At 51.0% G+C, this 16,205-nt stretch overlaps 1 protein-coding gene across 3 annotated transcripts in view; it reads right to left on the reverse strand.

Moving 5' to 3' along the window:
• LOC135251772 (receptor tyrosine-protein kinase erbB-4-like) overlaps nucleotides 1–16,205 on the reverse strand; it is a 340,021-nt gene that overhangs the window by 97,306 nt on the left and 226,510 nt on the right. For all 3 annotated transcript variants that reach the window (XM_064329533.1, XM_064329531.1, XM_064329530.1), the window contains exon 4: nucleotides 583–714. In XM_064329533.1, the coding sequence (XP_064185603.1) occupies nucleotides 583–714 (132 nt within the window). The remainder of the gene's footprint in view (nucleotides 1–582; nucleotides 715–16,205) is intronic.

The following is a 16,205-nucleotide window of genomic DNA, read 5'->3' on the forward strand; positions in this document are numbered from 1 at the left end:
TCGCCTTCCCTGGATCCTGCCAGTAAAACGTAAGATTAAACCCTGCCAGCTGTTCCCTTGTAATTGTGTAGAACTTAAAGACTTTCCGAAAATATAGTTGGTTCTTCTGGGAAATAATCAGAAAAAAAGGAATAAATAAAAAATTCAAATTGTTGAAAAGTGACGGCTGAAGTTGATGTGAAACGCAAAGCGAGTCTAAATGAGATCATCCTTGTTGTTCCAATGACCGTGATTTGCACTTTTCTACGTCGCTTTGGATAAAAGCGTCTGCTATTCCAGTGCTAGTTTGTACTTGGTAGGATTGTTGTTTGCTGAACAGGTTACTCTACAGGGTTGGAGTCCTGATCTATGTGGTCACTTCTGGCACTACGATCTTTACTTCACTCTAGTGTGTTTCTTTTGCACCTCTGCAACTTGAACTAATGCACTTGTTGTACGTTGCTCTGGATAAGAGCGTCTGCTAAATGCCTGTAATGTAATGTAATGTAATGCTAAATGTAATGTAATGTAATGCTAAATGTAATGTAATGTAATGTAATCCTGTAACTCAAACCCGTCTCCATCGATGGCGGCGGCACTCACATCCGCTGCTGCTGTTGGTGGGCACCACCAGGAGCTCCGAGCGGGCGTTCTTCACGATGTCCTGCCAGTGGATGGTGTCGGCGTGGCACAGGAACTTGTTCTGGTCGACGTACACGCCGCCGTTCAGGATCTCTGCGGGGGAGGAGGACACGGGAGAGAACACGCGGGTGAGCGAAGCGTGTCTGAAACGCAGCGCGTTCACCGAGGGGGGGGGGGGGGGGAGGCACAAAGGGAGCAAACCCTAAATACCGCGTCTGCGCCGCTCACTGCCGGCTGTCCCAGAGCTCGTCCTCCAGGGCCGCGGTGCAGGAGGAGAGTCTTTTTTTTCCACCGAAGCATTTAGGCGCTCGGCTCGACTCACCACCGCCCGCTCACTCCGAGGAACTACGCCCACATCTCGGATTGCTTAATTGCAGAGTTGCGGGTTTTGCTCCCAGATGGGGCACAGCAGCTGCAGCCTGCAGCAGCCTGGCGCTTAGATCAAACTTTATTCTGTAAACATCCAACCACCGTGCACAAATGCATCATGGGTAAAAAAAAAACATACACAGTTTAGATTGCCCGAAACGAGGGCTGGAGCGTCTGCTAGACCGTGTCTAAATCTGGGATACGGTCCCAGACAGAGTGGGCTAGCAAAGCCAGGCGCTAACATGTCTGACGCACCCCTGCCAGCGTCCCCATATTCCAGTCCCTGTCCCGTTTCCGACACAATGGCTACGCGATGGTAGGTAGGGAGAAATTACTTCACCAAGCGCTGGCTGGACTTAGACCTGCAGCTTATACTCAGAGACGGACGTCATTGGCTGTTAGACGAATGAGGTCAGACAACAAAAAAAAAATCACCTCCTTATGGTCTTTATTTATTTATAATAATAATCTGTTATTGTTTTTTTCCCCAAGGATTGCATAAACACATGCTAGATGTAAAGAGAAAATAATACCGGTTGTAATTTAAATTAAATTCTTCAAAAAAATTTTAATCTTCCCAGTTTCAGAATCCAGGATGCCAATACTAGCCCATGACAATACAGACAAACTGTGTAATTTAATACTTCATCTCAGAGACAATGTTAATATGAATCATAAATATTAACCCAGATCACAGGATTTGGGGGAAATCAATCTTGTCTGCCACCGGGGTGACGTTGTTTCCTCCAGGAAGACTCAGACACAATGGCCGGGCGGGACAGTGAGATTCCCCGAAAGCTTCTGCCAGATTTAATCCCGACCGCCGAAAAAAAAAGAAGAAAAGATTATCGCAGATTACCCGCAATTACACCGCAGGAAATACTCTCGGTGGTGAGAAGCAGATTACCAGCATACGGCCTGGAATGGGTAGAGATGCGACCAGAAGCCAGAGAACGCTGGCGGTAGTGGTGGAACGGCCTGATTAAATCATGTTCTCTGGATGATTGGAGATCTTGTCAGCGTGTCTTTGTTCTGTCTCGGGGGGGTGGGGGGAGATACAGAGACCTGTCTTCATAAACTACTTTCATGTTATGCTACGGACCGCGGGAGGTTTTTTTCCCCAGGTTTAATGTACATGAATGCGCACCGCGAGGTTTTTCTGGGTATGCAATGGGCCTTAGGATCTCCCCGTCATCAAGTTAGCGCTTGTGCTTGCTCGCTTATGCTTTTTTTGTGCTCGCAAATTTAGCTTAGGAGCATTTTAGAGATTTCTCTGTGCAGTAAAAACCTTTCCGGAAACATTCTAATGAAAGAGTAAACTTCTGGGGCAGGAGCGTGTCGAAGGATTACTCATCCATGAATCCAGAAATGGGACAAACTGAGGGTTGTTGGTGCACTAACTACATGAATCTCCGTGGCACAACTGGACAACTGGACAACGGGCACGCACGGTTTCTTTGGCCAGACACTACAAGAGCGACAGATTGCAAGTGCACAGTAGAATTTTCAGCGTTAATTCAACTTTAACACAGCACATATCAGTCCAATACGGACCGTATGTACCCTGCTAGCACATACGGTCCCTTACATAGCGGAGCTTCGGAAGCTCGGCGGTACGGCGGGGGGACGAGACGCGCGCGAAACCCCGCGCTCGGCGGGCGAGGCGACACGCGGCACGCGACACAACGCCGCTTTTCCGAGACGGCAATTTAAATTAATTAGCAAACGCGCCCGCCCGCCCGTCAGGAGACCCGTGATTAGCTTCACCGCCGGAGATTATTCACGGTGACTGAACTCGTCTGCGCCGACGGCTCCTCCGCGAAGAACGAGGGCCCGCTTTCCGCTTTCCGCTTTCCCCCCCTCTCCCGCCTTCTCGCCGGGCTGAAACGGGACGCTAACCTGCTCTAAACCGCAAACGACCGCACTCCGACTCTCTCGTGAGGAACCTGACGTCTCGAAAACTCGGTGAGACAGATCTCCCCGGCTGCCCCTCAGATACTTCAGGAGAGGCGACGCTCTGCTCAAATGTTAAGTGCTCAAACGAGACAAGGTGCTTAGGGATATTAATGAGCCGAGGAGGACCGGCTCCGTGGGTTATTTTTCATAACCAAAAAATATCAATGGGTGGAGCCATCCGGCAATCAGACAAATAAAGCATTTGAATACCGGCCCACTCATGAATATTCGTGAGTAATATGAAAACAAGTGCACTTTGCTATTAACCTTTTAACAGGGACAGAAAAAAAGGACCATATATCCGGGGGACTGATAACAGTGTAACACCACTGGGAGGGCTAATGTAGGCCTCAAATGGGGGACTGATAACAGTGTAACACCACTGAGAGGACTAGCGCTGGGCTCACATTGGGGACCGATAACAGTGCAACACTACTGAGAGGGCTAACGCAGGGCTCACATGGGGGGATCCATATCAGTGCAACACCACAGACAGGGCTAGCACAGGACTCACACGAGGGACTGATAACAGCGTGACACCACTGAGAGCTGAGTCAGACAGCATGCGCAGTGCTGTCCAATGGCAACACCATGTGAGCATGAAGACATGGCCCCTTTTCCTGAGCCGAGTTATCGCTTAGTGCGAACGCTGAGTCAGAGACGGTTGAGCTGTTCTCCAGCGAGGACACGACATCACAGCGTTCACGTTCGCCAGGACCCGGGGGGGGGGAGGCGAGGAAGATACTAAGGCCCGGGGAAGGGGCCAACCTGGCAGAACTCAGGGGGACCAGCACCGCTTCCGGCACAACACAACACTCAAGACACCGCGTAGCCGCCACAACCGCGCGCTAACAGCCTCGCTTCAAAAGCTTTTTTTAAAGGTGTGAAGGACTGCTCAGCGCGTCCAGCGATGACAGAAAACCTTTCAGAGGCAATGATTCCACCGCCACCCGCCACCCCCACCCCACCCCCCCACTACCCCCCCATCTTTCATCAAGATGGCAGAATCATTATCATCACAATGCTTTCATCATTTTGCTGTTAGTGTGCTTTTTTTGTAGGTTTAACATTCATTTATGCTGTGTTATACTAATGCAGACACAAAAGGCAGTGGCATTTTATTTTTCCTGTAATGAAGCACAGTACCACGCTTAACAAAAATACAGTACATTAGTAACGGGGGGAAAAATTATAAAGAGCAAAGTACAATTTATTTATTTATTTGTCCAATATGTATATTTATTCCTGAATGTTTTGGAGGTAATTTTTTGGGGAAACATTCTATTTACTGTGTGCAGTCTACAGATTACACCACGGACACACACACACACACACACACACAAACTGGTTATTGCAAAATAGTAAATCGGTGAAATGAACATGGAAATTATGAAAGCAGATTTTTTTAAAAAGGGTGACCTTCCCTATTTTCGCTTTGCGAGACCAGGGTGAATTCAACAGTAGATAGCCCATAGGGACTTTCTTGTGTGTCTTGCTATTTCATACAGTACAACTAAACAATTTTTTTTTGCAATGTTCCTGTAAACTTCAGCAGAGATTACACACTGGACGGGTGAGAACTCATAATCATGCAGCATGTTACATATGGCAGGGGTGATTGTGGCCTGTGAGACTGGTTCATGCACATGGCTCTTATCGAGGCAGTCCGTCTTCCACAGAACGTTAGAGGCAATAAACACAGGGCGATGCTAAGAAGAGCGAAATACTAAAAAATAAAAATAAATAAATAAATAAAACAGCTGTCATGTGGAGTGGTGGTGCTCTGGCGCAATAAACCAATGGCCACTCGGTTCAAAGGTCGTGTATGGACTGACCTTCTCTGATTGGCTGGATGAGCAGGGGATTTTTTTCCAGGCTTAAAGCATAAACACTAATGGAAAAAGGATAACAGGACCACAGAGGTTTCCAGCCAATATCTCTGTTCCATATCAGTGCGGCTCCCTCACCCCACCAACCCTGCCCTTCCAACAGACAGGAAAGCGTCGACTTCTCAGGCTGGAGGACCATATTTTCACAAACGCAACATAAACAAAAAACTATGTATAAATAAAACCCGATTTGTGAAAAAAACACACATCTTGATTACCGAGGAATACGCTAAAAGGAATAAATAAAAAAGAAACACCGCTCGCTGGAGCAAAACGAGCCGTGAACAGCAACACAAACAGAGGAGGACTTGGAGCGACGTTCCATCGCACGTTCTGTTGTGTGAGAGAGAGACACCGAGCGAGCGAGCGAGCGGGCGGGCGAGGAGAGCGAGCGATCTCCCCTCCCACGCTCCGGCAGGCGTCTGTCTGCTCGCCCCGCCCGCGCCGTCGCTCCCCGTCCCGCCCCCGCGCGAAACCCTGGCCCGCCGCTCGGCATGCTGGGACACGGAACCCCGCTGCCGCCGCCGCCGCCGCCGCCGCCACGCTGGCACCCTGACCCACTTCCATCCTGGCAGAGGAGACGAGAGGAGAGGCGGCGCCATGGAAACAAGGGGCGGGTCGTTTTTTTCTAGGACGGCGGGGACAAGGATGCGAATACGACTCAAGGACTGCGCTGAAAGGAACGGTTCCCTTTCTGGAGTTTTATTTGTTTAATTATTTACTTACTTACTCACTTACTTATTTATTGTGTCTGAACTTCTTTCCTTCCCAGTTCTAAAGCAGCGTTCCCAAGCAGTAAGAAAGCAGCCCTAGTTTCCGTGAGCACCTGGAGGAAACCCGCGTGGACACGGGGAGCACATGCAAACTCCACACGGAAATGCCACGGTCGGATTCGAACCAGTAACATCTCTGCTGTGGGGCAACAGTGCCACACACTGCACCACCCAGCCCCCCCCCCCGTTGTGTGAACGGGCTGTGACAGACAAACATCACCGGGTTTGGCTCCCGTGGCCTGCCTGAACTACTCTATGCTCCATTAGTTCTAACCGAAAACAGAGGCGAACATAACTGAAGATTACGTTACATTGCATTTATTTTATCCAAAGCGACGATTATTCTTATGTGATGCATCCAGAGCTTGTATGTGTGCATATTAACCTAAAATACCCTTCTCCCCAGTCCCCCCCCCCCTCCTCTCTCTCTCCGCCTCTCTCTCTGTCTCTGTCTCTGGAACACACACACACACACACACACACAAGCGCGCGCACACGCACGTACAGACACACAGTAATTTTTCACTCCAATGAGAAGCAACCTGCTGAGTGCAGACATCTTAAATATCACTGAGCTGCACAGTTGGATGCCCCTCTTGTGTGAGGCATTGTGAATATGGCAAAGGCTTTAAACACACACACACACACGTGCACAGGCCTGCTCGTGCACACACACACACACACACACACACAGTTCAGAGCAGAACTCCTACACTGCCAGTATCTCAAAGCTGCAGGGTATTATTCTGCGAACCCTCATGTGTAATGTTTATGATCTAATTTTTTCAGCACAAGATTCATATTCATGCTTCAGATTTCAGGTGCATTTAAAACACATTTAATCAATGTATTTAAATAATTATTTAAATACAAAGTAAATTCACTGACAAGCTATTATTATTATTATTATTATTATTATTATTATTATTATTATTATGTGACAGGGATTTCAAACAGGCTATTGTTCTCACACTGATTTAAGCATATGTCAGAACAGCTGCATGTACCCTGTAACTAGTGCAGTGAATGCAACAGGTGTGCTGTTTGGCTTCAGTGAAAAGTCATTAGAATATTCTGGAATATTATAGAATGTCCTTTAGTTTTTTTTAAATATGGCAACTCTCCTGAACCTATCCCATGACCCACCGATCACCTACGCATCGCTGACCACGCACGCACGGCCACGCGCACACACGCACACGCAGACGCACACGCGAACACAAACACAAGGCAGACACACACACACACACACACACACACACCCCACAACATGCTCCAGAAATCAAATTGGGGTCTTCCGCGACGGGGCTCAAATTGCCTCTTAGCAACCGTGCTGCGCATCGCCACAGTTAAAGAACTCCCCGAGCGGCCCGCCGGCACGAAATATGAATTAGACGAAATGAGGCAAAACAAAATCGAGGATTTGAGACACTTAACAAAGCGGGGTTTTTTAATACACTTCAGGAAATGAGAACGGGGGATTGGCCGGTCTCTGAGTGAGAGGAGAGAGCGGTGAGGAGAATGCTAACGCTCGTGGCGCGGCGCAGTAGCGTGGCGATCGCGGCCTGGCGGTGATGCGCGGCGGGGGGGGAGAGCCGGGGGATGGCGGGAATGCGAGGGAGGAGCGGAGAAACGTGGCGCGGCGGCGGTTAGCGCCCGCTGCCTCGAGCCTCGACCGGCCAGAAAGGTCAAAGGTCAAACAGTGAGCAGACAGTGTACCGTGAGAACAATGTATCAATCTGTTACTTCTTAAGTTCAAATGCCACCTCGCCATATCTCTCTAGCTCTCTCTCTCTCTCCTCTAATTTCAATTAAGTCAAACAATGCTAACGCTGGATATGAACTGTCCATATTACATTACATTACATTACAGGCATTCAGCAGACGCTCTTATCCAGAGCGACATACACAACATTTACATAGAATTTTACATTGTATCCATTTATACAGCTGGATATATACTGAAGCATGATGCATTGTTAAATACCTTGCTCAAGGGTACAATGGCAGTGGACTACCTAGGAATTGAACCTATGACCTTTTGGTTACAAGCCCAGTTCCTTACCCACTGCGCTCCACTGCCGCCCGTGTTGCAGTTGCTTATGAACCCGGTGAGCTCAGAACAGATGCAATTAACCAGCATGTCAGAGGTCCGGCACCACTGCACTCCTCACAACTAAATCCACTGGCCGGTAATGACCACAGGGATGCTGGGCCTGGGCTCGAACGGCTGCACCTCCTGGTGCACAGTGTCCCCATCCCTGCATCGGGACACTGCATTTCAGTTGGCTGTCTGCCACTAAAGAAATGCTTTAAAATAAAGAAATAAATAAATAAAGAGAAATAAAGTTTTTAGTGAACGTTGACGCACTGGAGAATCGGTTGTCTGACTGAAACAACTGGTCCCCCAAGGCGCAAAAATGTCTAAAACATTTTTTTTGCTGAGAGCAATGCTAAAACGATTCTTTTCCCCAAAAGCAAGTTGGTTTTTCTTCGGAGGTCCGTCTGGTGCAGCCCTGCTTACTTTCAGCCGTTTGACAGGAACGGTCCACGCGGTGGGGCGGCTGCAAATCCTCAGCATACGCGAAGAAGACCAGATTCTCATTTTAAGGGGTGAAGTCATAACCAGAGCTCTGAGCAGACCGCACTCACGGCCAAAAAGAACCTTCTGGAAAGTTTCAAATTCCTTTCACACAATGCGCTCAGTGTGAAAAAAATTTAAAAAACAATAATAACAATTGTCACTTGCCGTTACTCACACACAATAACACAGGCCCGACTGAGGTGGACTCTATGTACACAGTGATCTTTACAGACAGAGGGGCAATCCCTGGGAAAAGCAGTTAATTCACCTCACGTTTCTTCCGTTCGTATCGCACGCAAGGTCAGGAGGGAAAACAGCGGCCTCACATAAATCTATTAGAAGAGGGCGGTTTTTAATGTCCTTTACACTACGGGAATAAAATACAGCCATTCGGATGTAATTGCGATTTTATGTATTTGACTAGTGACCCGGAAAGAACAACTGCATTAATTCGACCGACATAAAATCCTTTATGAGTGTGGTGTGGCGGGAGGGGGGGGGGGGTGGACAGAAAGTTTCTGGGCTGGCGGGCAGGACGTCACGAGCAGAGGGATCCAGACGGGGGGGGGGGGCGGCCGAGGAGGAGGAGGGGAGATGTGCTGACGCACACCGACGGACGCACGGCAGAGAGACGATCGCTGGCTTTTCGCAGCACACAGGTCACAGAACCAGCACACGTTACACACACGCTTGCGTTTTAACACGTCTACTGATGTGTGCTTTAGTCTAGGACCATTAAGTAATAGTAGCACTACTACTATTACTACTGCTGGCACTTCAAGTAAGATTAAACGATAAATAAACAGGAAAAAAAAGAGGGGGGGTGTTGAAGAAGACAAAACAGCCCCCGCTGTCTCAGCGCCTTCGCTGGTTGCTTTGGTTACACTGCTTTGTATTTTTTTTTTTCAAAACGAGAGAGCAGATGAGTACAAACAGCGAGTAGCCTGCGTCGTGCCCTTCGCTCCCACCCCCTCACCCTCCGCCCCACCCACCCCCCGCCCCCGCACGACGTCTCCTTCATAACCATAATTGTGTTTAAAACGGCCTGATTAAATCCCGCCATCTCCCGTGCAATTGTTTGCGTGGAAATCTTTATGAAAAATGGCCCGGATTAAAGGATTACGGAATTCTCCGGAACACAGAATATCTGCGGAATGAAAATGAGGCCATAACGGAATGGGGGGGGGGGGGGGGAGGGATATATCTTTCTTCATTTCCAACCAAAGCCATATTAATTTGTATCTTACGGCTGTAATAGCAGCGATGATGGTGGAAGGTGTTATGACGGGAAAGAAGGAGACGTCACTGCTGTAAGCAGCTCTGCAGCAGGAAGGCCTGATTCTTTCTGCAGTGTCTAACCAGCCAGGCAGTCAGTCAGTCAATCAGTCAGTGAGTCAGCCAGCCAGCCAGCCAGCCAGCCAATCAGTCAGTCAGTCAGACAGATAGCCAATCAGGCAGTCAGTCATTCGGTCAGTCAGTCAGTCAGCCAGTTAGTCTGTCAGCCAGCCAAATCCGTCAGCCAGTCAGTCAGCCAGCCAGTCAGTCAGCTAGCCAGTCAGTCAGTCAGTCAGTCAGCCAGCCAATCAGTCAGTCAGTCAGTCAGTCAGTCAGCGAGCCAGCTAGCCAGTCAGCCAGCCAGCCAATCAGTCAGCCAGCCAGTCAGTCAGTCAGCCAGATAGCCAATCAGGCAGTCAGTCATTCGGTCAGTCAGTCAGTCAGCCAGTTAGTCTGTCAGTCAGCCTGTCAGCCAGTCAGTCAGTCAGCCAGCCAGTCGGTCAGTCAGTCAGTCAGCCAGTCAGTCAGTCAGTCAGTCAGTCAGTCAGTCAGCCAGCCAGTCAGTCAGTCAGTCAGTCAGCCAGTCAATCAGTCAGTCAGCCAGTCAGTCAGTCAGCCAGTCAGTCAGTCAGTCAGTCGGTCAGCCTGTCAGTCAGTCAGTCAGCTAGTCTGCCAGCCAGTCAGTCACCCAGTCAGTCAGTCATTCAGTCAGTCAGCCAGTCAGTCAGTTAGTCAGTCAGTCAGTCACCCAGTCAGTCAGTCATTCAGTACACTATTGTGGGCCATCAAACACTAATATTCATGTTGCGGGTATTCGTGAGGGAGAAGTACACCATGAAAGAGTAGCAAACTGATGGAAACAGAAACTGCCTTCTACTGTCTGCACTTGTGTATTATTGCCCTTTTTTATAGTATTTGTAAAAAACACCGTAGTTTGCAGAACATCAGAGAATTGCCATCGAGCCTTTTAGGGAACGGAGTACCCAATGACCAGAATAGTTTGAGCGCTTCTGTGAGCCCAAAAGGCAAAAGCAGCTCAGCGGGGCCTGCGTCTGAAACGGGGCACAGCGCTCGTAGGGCACGTCTGTACGCACAGCGCGGCTTTTCTCTCCCTCCTGGAGCTTTTTAGCGGCAAGGTGACGCACACCGCAGTCCGTCCGGAGCCGGAGCCGGAAGAAATAAACGACCGGAGCAAATGAAAAGGGGGCCCGAAAAGAACGGCCCTTCTGAGCTTCGGAGCCTCGCGTCACCGATTGGCCCTCACTGCCCGACCCGGCTCCTGGCAGCGCTTTAACAAACCCGCCCCTCGCCCCAGCCGGCCCAGAGGACAAAGCGCGGAGGTGAACACAGGGCCCGTGTGAACACCGATCACCCCGCCCTTACGGCCGTGGCAGTGCCTGCAGAACCGAGCGGCGGGTAGATCTCAGTCTCCTCAGCTCTGCTACCTAGCGACCACAGCCCGCCCAACTGCCAACCACCAACCGCCAACCGCCAACTCCTGAGCGTGGCGGCTCTTCCGTCGCGGCATGGCGGTGCACCGCAGCCTCACAAGAAGAAGGTTCCGGGTCTCGGCCGGCCCGATCCTCTCCGCAATGAGCATTCACGTCCTCCCCGTGTTCGCGTGGGTTTCCTCCGGGTACTCCGGTTTCCTCCCACAGCCCAAAAACACACAGCCCAGGGACTACAGATTTTAAAAATTAGCCTGCCTGGCTAACTCCAGCACATTCACAGAAGTGTTATTGATGTGCATTGTCCCCGTCAAATAAGCTAATGAAACTTTTTAATTAATTATAATGTAAACGCGACCCCAGCGATGGCGGTGCCAGGGTCGGGGTCACTTCCATTTCCATTCAGTCACTTCAGGAAATTAATTGCAATCCAGTTCATTAAGCGGGGAAAAAAAAAACCTTCATAGGAACTTTCACTTTGCGCGCTGAATTTCAATTACTTTCCCGAAATGGAAACTGCCTCAACCTTGATCAGAGTATATCATAAATAAAAGAAAGAATTTTTTTTTTTTGCAAAAAAAATAAAGTAAATAATTATAATAAAATTATTTTGGAATATTTGGGAAAAATAGATCATAATCACGGCTGCAGCGTGACCAAAAGATATAATTGGAAGCGAGCAGAAGGAGGGAGAGTGTGATATCAGCTACGCCGGTCCAAGTGGAGTGTTGTGTTAAGAGAGTTGGGCTCGGGGATTCGAGCGTCTGTTCGACGTCCACCTGCGGGCGACTCCGGTCCTCCGCACCGGAGCCACCGGAGAGTGGCTCCCGTTTTCCTCGCGCCCCTTTACCTCCGCTCGCGTTCGGCGCCGCTCCTGCAGTCTAAGACCTGCACCACCAACAAACGTTTCCCGTTAATAGCCGGCTGACTGTTCTGACGACGCGAGGCTAACGCGCTGAGGCGTCTGAACTGCGCGTGGGTTCCGCTCCGGCGTCGTCGTCCCCCCGCCCCCCCGGCCCCCCCCCCCACTGCCAGAGCCCGGCGGGTATTGGGTTATGAGCCGTTACATGCTGACGTCGGACGCTAAGCGGCGGGGAAGCTAATCAAGCAGCGCGCCGCGTCGTTAAAAAAAAAAAGCCGACGCTCGGAGTTTTGGCGGTTTCGCGCACAGCTGCTGAGAGGCCGTGATGTCACAGAGGCGTTTAGGGGAAAACAACGTGCGAGCCGCGCGCTTATCCCCAGCCCTTCTCCTCACAAAGTACACACCGTATGACCAAAAAATGTTCCGGACACCCCCTTGGTCTGGTTTTTTCCTGGTTTGGGCTAGGTCCCGTAGATCCCGGGAAGGCAAATATTAATGCACATTCTATCCGATTCTGTGCTTCCCCAACAGTTTGGGGAAGGCCCTTTCCTGTTTCAGCATGACAATGCCCCCCGGGCACACTGCAAGGTCCATATGGAAACGGTTGAGTGTGGTAAACTGCTGTGGCTCCTCCAGTCCCGGCATTTTATTGCTTGCTATTCATTCCACATGCAAATGCATGTAAATACATGCATATCCAGATGTTGACTAAGCTAATGCATGTATGTTCCAAAAATGAGGGTCCCGTTGCCAGAATTCAAAAGGAATGCCACTTGCGTGGAGGAATCTTCCTGAAATGCAGTGCGAGTGGATTGAGGCATCTCTGATAATTAATCAATTAACACCTACAGCATAGAGCTATACAAACTAATACAAATGTAACACGCGGGTGGGCATGTACAAACATATGCGCAATCACGCTTGTATACTCATGAGTATGGGCGGACAACCATTAGCTCATAAACACACGCACATGCACGCGTGCACGTGTGCACACACACCCACACGCACACACACACACACACACACCCACGCACACACACACACACACACACACACACACACATTTCATTACCCTATCGAAAACATCTGCAGCATTTAAATTAGGACAGGGTCAATACCGCTGCTGGTAGATTTCCATTTCGCCCATGTTATGAATACTCGCACGGCAGGGTACAATATCGCCGTTAACGTAGCCTAATTGACAGCTGGGATATATTACGAGACGCACAGCATTTTTTTTTTTTTTCTTTTTTCGCGGGGCAATTTTTGCGATGATTGTTCCGGGGACCTCCTTCCTGTCTTTCGAGCACCCCTCGGGGGGCCTGAGCCGGCGCCCGCCACACCGAACCCACTCCACGAAACGCCCGTTCATCCACGGCTTCAGCCCCGGTCTCGGAGAAACCTAATTATCCCGTCACGTCCGCCGCCCCCCCCCCCCCCGTCCCCCCGTCCCCCCCTCCCCTCCCCCCTCCCCTCCCCACTCTCCGCACTGACAGCTCAGAAATGAGATGCTTGGGATGGGGAGGGAACTGAAATAATTGGCTTGGCCCCTCTTCAGTGATACATTAACACCTCCAGTGTAAAAAAAAAAAGGAAGTGGGATGGAATGGGCCCGAATTGGGGAGCGAGGAGGCGGGCGGGGGTGGGGGTGGGGCGGGGGGGTAGGGGGTGGGGGGGGGGGAGGTAGGGGGTGGGGGGGTCCCGAGGAGAAGGTGGAAGACACAGGACGTCAGAAGATGAGAGTGAGGTGCGTGGAGATGAACGCGTGAGTCCAGAGGTGCTCAGCAGTCCCAATGGACGGTGTTTGGCGGTCCTACTGGGCGGTGATCAGTGGTCATAACGGACAGTCACCACTGATCGTAACTAACAGTATTTGCCAGCGTTAACAAATGGTGATTGGCGGTCCTAACTGACAGTATTTGGTGGTCCTGACGGACTGTATTTAGTGATGCTAATGGATGGTGATCGGTGTTCTTAACGGATGGTATTTGGTGGTCCTGACGGGCGGTGTTTGGTGATCCTAATGGACTGTTTAGTGGTCCTTAATGGGCGGTGTTTGTCGGTCCTAATGAACGGTGTTTGGTGGTCCCTAATGGGAGGTGTTTGTCGGTCCGAATGGACAGTGTTTGGTGGTCCTAATGGACTGTTTGGTGGTCCTTAATGGGCGGTGTTTGGTGGTCCTTAATGGGCGGTGTTTGTCGGTCTTAATGAACGGTGTTTGCTGGTCCTAATGGACGGTGTTTGGCCATCCTAATTGGCGGTGTCCAGCTTGTCAATGTCAAGGGCGGGGGGGGGGGGGGCGGTTAGGGGTCAGCAAGGCCCACCAGCACAAACCTGCACTCGTGTTAAGTTTGCCTGCGCCGGACCGCGGTTCACATAAGCAGGATGATATATTTCCCAGTGTCAGGCCTGTAATGAGCACCCTACAGCAAAACAAACCCGGGGAATAGACCGCTCATGCAAGGCGTGCGGGCTTCCCGCGAGGCCTCCTCTAACGCCAGGGAATACGGCCGCGGAACACGGCCGCGGAACACGACTGCGGAACACGACTGCGGAACACAGCCACGGAACATGACCGCGGAACACGACTGCGGAACACAGCCGCGGAACACGACTGCGGAACACGACTGCGGAACATGGCCGCGGAACACGACTGCGGAACACAGCCACGGAACATGACCGCGGAACACGACTGCGGAACACAGCCGCGGAACACGACTGCGGAACACGACTGCGGAACATGGCCGCGGAACACGACTGCGGAACACGACTGCGGAACATGGCCGCGGAACATGGCCGCGGAACACGACTGTGGAACACGGCGCATTGTGGACGCTTCGAGGTCACAGCGCTAACGCTGCGGCGGCTTCGTTTAGCACACCTCAGAGCCACACGCGCGTCTTCAGGAAGGCCTGCTTTAAAACGCAGCCTGACTGAAAGGCAGATGGGAAATGAAGGGGAAAAAAAGAGTGGAAAAAAAATTTGTTTTGATTATAAATTGACATTCAAATTCCTAACATGCACACATTAACTTTTAATGAGATATCAGTTTTTGTTTTTAGTTTTTTTTGTTTGTTTTGTTTTTAATTTCTTCTTCAGGGCTCTCCCGGCTACTGAAAGTGCTTACTGCAGCCCATTAATTGGGGGTTTTGGAGCAGAGGGGTCAGGCGGTCCACCGCCTACCTGGGGAAGCGCCGCACGGCACGGAGTTATTCACGAGTGCCCGAGAGAGAGGACCCCGCGCGGCGTGGTTACCGCGGTTACCCCAGTTACGGCGACTCCGGGGGCTATCCATGCCAGTTTGGGTAAATAATTCAGCAGCCTCTTTTTTTATTTTATTTTAATTTCTTTTAAATTTTGTGCACGAACGCCACGCTCCAGTTTTGCCTTGTCCCCCCCGCATATCCCCTCGCTGATGCTCGGGGGCGCACGTCGTCGAGACGGAGCGTGTCTCGTTTTAGCCCCTCCCCCTCTGAGGACCCCAGCAGGAGCGCGAGCGGGAAAGGGTTCGAGGAAGGGCTCGCAGCGATTAAGATCGCCCATTCAGGCTCGGGAGGCAGGCAAGGGGGGGCGGAGCATAACGCTGCTTCCTGTTTCCTGTTTGCAGGCGAAGGGGCCTGGGGGGCTCAGTTTGCGGCTCCTTCCCGTCGGGTACCCCACGTAATTCACGGCACTAGCGAGTCCCCCGGGGGGGTGGGGGGGAGGAGGGGTGGGGGGGCTTCCCGCGGCTTCATTACGGCACCTTTGCTCCCACTTCCAGAGGCATTTAGCCGCTAATGGAGACAAATCTCAACACCCAGGGGCCCATCTATCAAGGGCTCCCAGCCAGAGCATCGCCGGCAGGGCAACCGCGCAAGATGAATACCAAACGCGCGGGTGGAGCCGCGCGAGGCTGCGCGAGTCTGCGGCGTACCGTCGGTCTACCTGGAGACCAGCCCCCCCCCCCCCCCCACCCCCGTACAGCTGACCAGCTCTTCTGGCCTCCACCGCCTGGCTAGATCTCTGGGTGGGGAAGGCTCCAGACAGTGTGGTGGCCTACTTTTCATTCCGCCATCGAGGTCCATGCGTGTGAATGATCTGAGTAGCCCACTGTTCGTGCTGCGTGTGAGAGACGTTCACTGGCCTATGATTGCTCGCCTGCTGTTCTGAGCATTATCTAAGCCTATCTGCATCTCATTAGCTGGACCAAACCCACTCAGCACCCACAGGAACTACGGTTCGAGTGGATATAACAGACCAAAAGGGGGTCATTTTGAGAGCTTGAGATCTTTTTTTTTTTTTTTTTTACCATCGTGGAGTACACAGGCAAACTGAAATCCCAACGAATAATGTGGGGGAATTGGGCGGGAATCTCAAACAGACAGATCAGTGATTTAAATGAGAAACTCAACCATTCATTGGCTCTGTAAGATAATGTAATGATGA

Source organism: Anguilla rostrata, chromosome 3 (genome assembly GCF_018555375.3).
Source record: "Anguilla rostrata isolate EN2019 chromosome 3, ASM1855537v3, whole genome shotgun sequence".
Taxonomy (NCBI): Eukaryota; Metazoa; Chordata; class Actinopteri; order Anguilliformes; family Anguillidae; genus Anguilla; species Anguilla rostrata.